This window comes from Bactrocera neohumeralis, chromosome 4 (assembly GCF_024586455.1).
Source record: "Bactrocera neohumeralis isolate Rockhampton chromosome 4, APGP_CSIRO_Bneo_wtdbg2-racon-allhic-juicebox.fasta_v2, whole genome shotgun sequence".
Classification (NCBI taxonomy): Eukaryota; Metazoa; Arthropoda; class Insecta; order Diptera; family Tephritidae; genus Bactrocera; species Bactrocera neohumeralis.
This window is the reverse complement of record NC_065921.1, coordinates 38,764,709-38,773,545: the sequence shown is the minus strand read 5'-3', so window position 1 is coordinate 38,773,545 and position 8,837 is coordinate 38,764,709. Positions and strand designations below refer to the sequence as shown.

The window sequence follows — 8,837 nt, the reverse complement described above, 5'->3', positions numbered from 1 at the left end:
TTGAGAGTAATGTTCCATTTTTGTGTCCATTCTACAATTAGGTTGATTGAAGACTGCATTCTGTTCGACGACTCTACTACATTTTTACCAGTAGTAATGATGCAGGTATCATCTGCAAATGTGGCGATTGTGCTGTTTGGCGGCGTAGGCATGTCGCTAGTAAACAAAATGTATAAGAGTGGTCCCAGGACGCTTCCTTGGGGTACTCCTGTTTTTATTGGCTGTAACGTAGTATATGATTGTCCCTGCTTGATTCTGAAGTAGCGGTTGCTAAGGTAAGAGGCAAGTAGCTCAGTAAGATGCTGTGGGAAGAGAAGTCTTAATTTATGAAGTAAGCCCTGGTGCCATACTCTGTCAAACGCCTGAGATACATCAAGAAAAACTGCTGTGCAAATTTGCTTTTTTTCCATCGCATCCTCAATTATATCTGTTATTCGATGAACTTGATCGATTGTAGAATGTTGCGATCTAAATCCAAACTGATGAATTGGTATAAGGTCCTTTGCTTCAATTATGTTCTGAAGTCTTTTTATAATTATAACTTCAAGTAATTTGGACAAAAAAGGCAACAGTGAGATTGGACGATATGATGATGCTTCCTGTGCGCTTTTCCCGGGTTTTTGTACCATAATGATTTCAGATACCTTCCATGACAATATGATAATTTTCTTTATGCTATTGAACTTAGCTATCTGACTGCCTAGAAACATATTCTCTAGTATACTTTAGAATAATGACAATGGTAAACATAATCAGTGCATCCCTTCCCCTGTCTCAAATATAATGAATTTCAACTTTTCAAATGTTGGCCTTAAGCCATTTATGTTATATTTTCCAACTAAGGTTTAACTACGGCTTACTTACCGTAACTAGAATCCCGAAAGTTCGTGTTTTCCAATCATGCTGACGTTATTGGTTTCAAAGCGGCGCTAACTCTACTTCTTTTATTTACAAAAAGGGAACGAAATTCCTGTTTTGATAAAACATTATTTCCTTTAGAAAAAACGCCTTTAATGCTAAGTAAGCTTTACGATATACTTATGTGCCTTAACAAATTCAACTATCAAGCACGGGTTTGCTAAATTTCGTAATAACCACACCATCGGAAACGGTAATCTGCTTTAAGGAATGATGTAGGAAGCAATGACGCCAGAAATTTTATTGGGTGACCGTAAACTGAAATTTATTGGGTTAATTATCATTGCCATCTGAAAGTAATGCATATATCTAATCATTCATGAGTTTTATGAAAAAGAACACACACGTTTTTTAAAAACTGATCAAAGAGTCAAGAGTAATTTTTGGAATTCGGATAGTTTTATTTCGAGGTTCTAACAACATGTAATATTACGTGTGTTAATATTATGACATTTTAATCCATTTAGAATACAAGTGTGAGGTTCAAGATTATAGTGCAATTTTTAATTAAAGTCATCACACACCTTATTTTACAGGAATCCTGAATCAATTGATATATACATACATATATATGTACATACATACATCCTTATCATAATTCTTTAGAAATATTTGCTAACATAAACTAGTTCAGTTTTTACGAGTAAAATGAATATTCAAAGCCAACAGCTGCCAAGCGTCAAGCCGCAGCTTTATGACAATACTCATCATTGCTTGCATATCTACAATACCAATACTACTTTCAAAGCACAAAAGATATGTAAAAGAAAAAAAACAAGAAGCTAACACAAAAGATATGTATGTTTGTTCGCGCAGCAAAAATTCAGTAAACAAAATCGCATTCGCTAACTCGATGCTAAGATAAGTACTTAGCCTACAAACGAAAAACATTATATACCATTCGATCGAAATAGTACGTTTTCTGTTCGACGCATCTGAACCACTAAATGGTTACAACAAAAAAATAACTGCAAAAGGGACACCTTTTTCTGCAATTTGACGTCGAATCTGCCCAAAAATTCGGAATAGTTAAGCTCTACGACCATTTTGCTTTTATCTAGGTAGTTGACCACCACATTTCCGACCAAAGACAGTCTTGACTTTCATCGGAGCACGTTTGCCGAAGAAAGTCTACTTTTTCGACTATCTTTATGTCTCCGGTGTGTAACAGTGGGTGCTGGTTCCGTTGATGACGATGAAAACTGCTGTGAAGTGGTCTAACGGTTGCGCTTATAGACCGAACTATGAAAGCGTGGCACCAATATTTTGTGCAGCGTATGATCCATGCGGTCTTTTGACGTCAAGCACCTTCACTCACCAAGTGTCAATAAAATATCGTGGAGCTTTGTTACGGTAATTTCCGTACTTCGAGTTTTCGGGACACATAGACGTCACACATCGAACTTCGAAGTGTGACCCTGTTGAATCCAACTTTCTGCGATCATCATCGAAGGTGAAGAGACATTGTATATAGCATTGTTGCACACTTCGATTTCCCTGATCGATTTGCTTTGTAAAATTAAAAATCGAATCGCCACACGGTATTAATCTTTTTCCATTTTCCCAAAACTTTAGATAAGAATCCGATCCGAATTGTTTGCAGTAGCCTTATGCCAAAGTACTAAAATTCTATTGCGATATTTGCGGTGAGTATTAGTATTTATCGTACCGCCCTAGTAGGTGTGTAATAGATTGGTATATAATTTCATTAAAAGTATTCATAAATAAATTTAAACAAATTTTATATGAAATGGAGAACTGCTTTAAATAATGGTTTTTATTGTGGTGCGTATAAGTTATCGATACAAAAAATATATACAATTGACATGAGCCACACATACTTGTATATGTATAGTATGTACAAATAATATACTTGCTAATATTTACTACTCTTCGAAAATTTATAAAGGAAAACGTGCACACATATGTATATATTTAGTCAAGAGAGATCTTTAGAGAAATGCAGCTTGCATGGAATTTGATAATCTTTAAAATGTGAACAAAGTATTTATTTAAGCATTTGTAAAATCATTAGGTGGAGAGGAAAAAAATTCATTGGGCAATGAAAAATATATTTTCGACCTTCTATCAGGTGAAGCATATTTCAGTGTTCGTTCCTCATTGTAGCACATTTCGCGTAGATCGATCTTTATCAATTCATCACAAAAACTCGATAGACTACTGGACTTCGATGTCGGAAAGTCTGTGGGTGCACTTTCATCGCAATCCGACATTTTCTCGGCACGAGTTTTATGTTCATACCTTGAATCACAAGCACAACTATGTAGTATATGCAGTTCTTTGATATTGGCATTGATTATCTGTTTGCCAATTTCTGGTATGGGTTCCACCGGTGGATTATTAACGTCTCTGTCCCAGGGGCCTTTGCGACAATTCCTTTGTATCCATTCTCTTTCTTTATTACATGATAAAAATTTCACCGAGAAGAATGGTGGCGGAATTCGTACTACCCAACCGGTGTTCTCTTTGTATATACCACCACCGACATCATATGTCCCCGGTTCGAGATTAGTCATGATCGTGTGCTGTCCGCTGGGTCCCAAACCATTGATAATTTCCCAAGAAGTGCGTCGATCTTCCTCTGTGCAGTATTTCCATTCGTCGAAATTTAATTTTTTCCCATTAAATTTGGCATTTAAGTGCAGTCCATCGTGATATGTCATTTCGTGCAACTCTATCAATTTTCCAGCCTCAAATTCGCCAACAAATTTAAAATTGAATGGCTTCGTCAAAGTAATCTCGCCGATGCCGTGAAATTTCCCTTTCTTAAAGTTTCCTCTATATTGGCTGCCATCTGGATACATATACTTTCCATATCCCTCCATACAATGTATCGCATTGTTGTAACTACCATGAAATTGACTGCCCGTAATGAATGTAAGACCCTTTTGCATTTCCGAAGCAAAATATAGAAAACCCAAAAATATAAAAAAGTATAAGTCAGAATTGTTTTCTTCTTAATTTATAAGATTTTGATTTCTTTTGACAATTCTACAAAAATGTTGATTGAATAAATTATAGCAAATTGTATGCTTTCATGTGGAGATATTCTTGTGACATTGTTAGAAATAAAAGTTTAAATTTAGTTGTTATGCCATCGGTCTTTAAGATTACTATATGTTAGTATTCATATGGACTCAATTACGAAATTACGACCTCCGACTTTCGTCACCTCATAATTTATTTGGCATAAATATTGGAAGACATCTCGAAAAAATTGAAACTCTTTAAATTGTCGAAATGTGCGAGCTTGCTTAACGTTCGATACACATAAACCTTTTAATGCCATCCCAAAAAATCAGCTATATACTTGTATTTGCGATGAACGTTTTAATTTTACTATATAAGTATGTATTTCCAGATTCGAAATGAGGATCTACTCATCAGGACGCCCTTTTTTAAATATGATCCAGTAGTCATACAGACGAGTCAGTATATAAATAGCTTTTAAGAGAAGATTTATGAACGGTACCTCTTCCTGTAAGTTTAATCAAGTAGAAATGGTAACTCTCGATCCTTGTGTGATATATGAAGGGAAATCTTCTCCAAAGTCCAGATCCAAGACATTAAATTGCTATTTCAACACGATGCTGGAATTCGAGAAGTTTGCTGATGGGTAGCCGATTAAGTTATTTACATAAAGAATGTGAAGGAAATCGAGAAAGAACTTGTTCCAAAAGTTTATTCTACTACCATAAAAGAGTTCGGTTACTAAATATCGCATGAAAAGCATCAATTATTTAAGAACACTATATGTTCAACATATCTTTCTTAAATCCCAAAGACTCACCAAACCCAACATATTTTGGTAAAATCCAATATACTGCTAGGTGCTAGTGAGGCCATGTGATCCCTACTTGGAAACATAGATCCCAGGGCCTTTATCCTGCGTCTGCAGACTGCTATGCAGTCAATTAGCAGATGTTCTGGAGTTTCAGACTCTCTGTCGTATATTGTAGTATAGATAAGCGATAGTTGCGTTGGAGGTTTATCTCTACGCACCGACTTATGACAAAGACTTCTGCCTGAAAAAATGCTCGGAAAACGTTCCATAGGTATGAAGAGTTTGGTGCGTGGCCCTCGACTCCTACCTCAATTCCATTCAACTTTTTCGAGCCGTCGGTGTACCACTTGATTGTAATATCCCTAAGCAGTAGCTCGATAGTGGAATAATTCTATTCAGCCTTGCTCCTAAGAATAACCTTGAACTGCTTGGTGAAGTTGACCCTTTTGGTAACGCTGTCCCTTTGGAGAATAAATACACCACTTAATTTTTCCACCATGGCTTTGATCGACCTCAAATTGTAAGACGTTAGCCAAGCAATTGTAACTTCTGACCACCATTTTTTCCGGTCGATAGAGAATGATCTTACTTGAACACGATTTACAATAGAATATGGTATCAACAATTGACTTGATTCAGTTGAGCAGTAGTTTGAATAATACTGTTGTCAATGTTTTTCTTCAAGAATACAGTTGTTGACTAGAAAGGAATAGAGATCTGAGAGGGGAAAGAAAGAAATCAAATCGAGAGTGTAGAGAAATAATAATACGAATTTGGCGTTTCTGTACAATTATATTATATATGGCTGGAATAATGTGCTTCAATCATGAAAATGATATAAAGAGAGCTGGTGAGGTGACAAGCATTTGAAGTATACTTATTCTTTTGCCTGATGACATTATAAATAAACACCAATCGAACAACTTGACCGCTTTTCTCTAACAAATAAAACAAAAACTTCACACTTAGTTCTAACATATTTTTACATTTAATGTATTATACATATGTATGTCACAAAGGCCACTTGAGCTATAGCTATGACGAATTCAACCACGTCCAGCTCATGTGCTTCAATGATATGCTCATAGAAATACAATGTGACAAAAAAGCACCCGGAAGTTGTAATTAAAAATTTCAAAAAAATGTATTTCGCTAAGTTGGAAGAACTGTTCTTAATTAATACGCCAAATATGGGCGCGATCTGTCAACCAATTTGTTTCCAGCAGCTGCTTAAGTCGGTACACCTCAGTAGTGCGTTGCTATTTTTACAATGGATAAAAATATCGAACAAAGAATTTGTCTAAAATTTTGTATTTCTAACGAAATTTCGTGTGACAAATTGTTGCGAATGTTGGAAAAGGCTTACGCTGCTTCAGTATTATCAAAAACACAAGCCTTCAACGACGTTCTAGAAACCGGTGAAGACATACCTCGTTCTGGACGACCTTCAATCTCTTCAACCGATGAAAATATTAAAAAAGTAAAGGATATGGTGCTTGAAAATTGTCAGGCAAGTGTTAGAGAGATGACAAGAGAGTTCAACATCTCTCGCGAGTCCTTTCGAATGATTTTGGTGGATATTTTGGGTATGAAACGCGTTCTTGGACATGCTTGATCATGCGAATTCCGATACCACATTCATGGATAGCATTATAACTGGCGATAAGACAAAGGTTTATGAGTTTGACAGGCAAACAAGTCAACAATCATCAGAGTTGCTTTTTCATCGAGGTGAAAGAGTCGAAGGGATAAGATTCTGAAGAAAAATCCCAAAAGGTTGCTTTTGAAAAAGTTTCGAGGACTGGAAAAATCGTTGTATTACATCTGGTGGGGATCACTTTGAAGGCGACAAAATAAATATTGATGAATAATTAAATATTTTGCGTTTTATTTACAATTTCCGGGTACTTTTTTCTCACAACGTATTCACACAAATCATTCGCCTTTGTCCAACGTATACACCCAATATAAAAGAAATTATGAATTAGAAATTGTGAAAAGTGAAAAAAACATCGCGAAACCTCTTCGTGCTGCTAAACAATTCAATGTGTAGTGAAACATTGTTATAACAAAAGCATTTATGCGCTCAAGAATTCAATAACGCGACTTAGAAGCACAACAAACATACGAGGCTGCCATCATAAAGCACCGCTGGCATCGATGCTGGGCCAAATTATGGACGCGCCTCAGTTGTTCGGCTTAAGCGAAACGGTACGGTCCACACAACATACGCGGAGAACTCCAAAGAATCGGGCGGAGAATATACAACATTAAAATTCACACCTGTATACATGTAATAATTACACATACACATCGGTTTTGTTGTTGCAGGTAGATTGTGCGAAACATAGCGATTTGTTATTTATGATCACTGATGGTCAATTATGACGCTTCTTCGTCCAAAGTGTTACAACAAAGCATGAAGCGCGCATGCCCGTACGTTGACAGCCGTTAGAAGAGAATAACAACACGAAACAAGATAAAAAAGTGTACACAAAGGCGGCGCGCCAAACAAAAGCATTGCGCGATCTAATAGAAAATCTAACGGTCATAAGGTTATTTGAATAGAAAAAGTGGCACAGTGAACAATAAACAGAAAACAGAAGCAGACCCAAATACATGTTTGTTTTTGTGGAATAGACGTCTTAAACTCATACCATTTAACATTTACATATGTCCTCCTCACATACGCTTACAAAATACATAATATGTGTGAAGTTTTAAAAAACAAAAATTGCTATTTATTGCACATCCTCTTGTTCGTCACATACTGTGGCGAGGCACGTGCAGCGAACACAGCGGATTACCCACCGAGGAGCGCGCACAGTAGTTCCACGGACACCGACACGGAGCACATGGCTATAGCTTTGCCAAAAGGCTTCCGGCCACAGGCGCCACCATTCAAACCAATGCTTCTACCCTTTGCGACGCCGGCGCCTAGTAGTCCCTTCGGCGGCTGGAAACCAATAGTTGGTGCTGCGAACGCACCAACTCACCGCATTACAATGCCACCGCCAACACCGCTGGCGCCACCGCCACTTGCCGTCCTGCAAGAACGTATGGATGCGGCGTCACAAGAGCAAAACATCGCCGGACCACTCCTGGAGTCGATTGTTTATGGTACTTGGAAGCCAGAACGGCCATTGGGACCTAACGAAACGCCAGCGCCCACCAGACGCGTCACTACTCCTGCGAAAGCAGCTCACAACCGTAAAGGACAACGTAAGTGGCACACAACACCAATTGCTTCCAAACTACAATTATATAATTTTACAGCACCTAACGCAATAGAGGAACTGGGTGTTCAACATCCGATCGTGAACGCGCAACCAGACGCTGATGATGTAATATTGTTTCTGAAAAATGGAAGTAGACGGGTTGCGGGAACCCGCGCACCTCACACCACCACAGTGCCGACAGAATTCATCAACGTCAATATATCCGATCCGCGTCTACTGGAAATGGCGAAACAGATAAATGATTCGTTTGGTGGAATTGCAGCATACACACACAAACCCAAAAAACCTACATTACACGAACAAAGCGAAGATACCACGCAGGATGTCGGCATTGAAAATGAGAGCGCCGCCGATGTGGAAACGGAAACGGAAAATTTGCCATTCGATGTTAGCAAAGTGTGGCCAACAGATTTCATTGTTTCGGTGGAAAAGAACAGCAATCAGAACTCTACACCTACTATAAGTAATAGGCTTTCAGCTGCCAAATCAGATGAAATCACAGAGTCGTTGAATGGTTTAAACCTACCAAATGCGCTGTTACCGCAGATTTCGCTCAACATAACGAAAGTGGGTGTACCGTACGAGAAACACAGCTCTGCCGAGAACCCCACCATTTGTGTACCGCTTACCGTACTTGAGCAGTTAAACCAAGTAGAGGTACTGGAGGTGGAACGAGTATATTGCTTCCCGTTGCCACCTACACACACACGACATACAGGGACTCCTAAGCCGAAAGTTGCAATAGCGAAAGTAGAGAATTTTACAGAATACGAAGCCATAAATGCGTCAAATATGTTGAATTGGAATTCTGTAATGATAACATGTTTGTTAATATTTAATTTTATAAAGTTGAAGTATTCTTGAAAAAGACATAA

At 37.9% G+C, this 8,837-nt stretch overlaps 2 protein-coding genes across 2 annotated transcripts; one reads left to right on the top strand and one right to left on the bottom strand.

Annotated features, from left to right (window-relative positions):
* Positions 1 to 2,853: 2,853 nt before the first annotated feature.
* LOC126755974 (MORN repeat-containing protein 5-like) lies at positions 2,854 to 3,915 on the bottom strand. Its single transcript, XM_050468715.1, has one exon. The coding sequence runs from the start codon at positions 3,831 to 3,833 to the stop codon at positions 2,931 to 2,933; it is 903 nt and encodes a 300-aa protein (XP_050324672.1). The 5' UTR covers positions 3,834 to 3,915; the 3' UTR covers positions 2,854 to 2,930.
* A 3,663-nt stretch (positions 3,916 to 7,578) lies between these two features.
* Positions 7,579 to 8,826, top strand: LOC126754849 (uncharacterized). Its single transcript, XM_050467034.1, has 2 exons — positions 7,579 to 7,945; positions 8,000 to 8,826. Exons 1-2 carry the CDS (start codon positions 7,579 to 7,581, stop codon positions 8,824 to 8,826), a joined length of 1,194 nt encoding a protein of 397 aa, XP_050322991.1.
* The last annotated feature ends 11 nt before the right edge of the window (positions 8,827 to 8,837 follow it).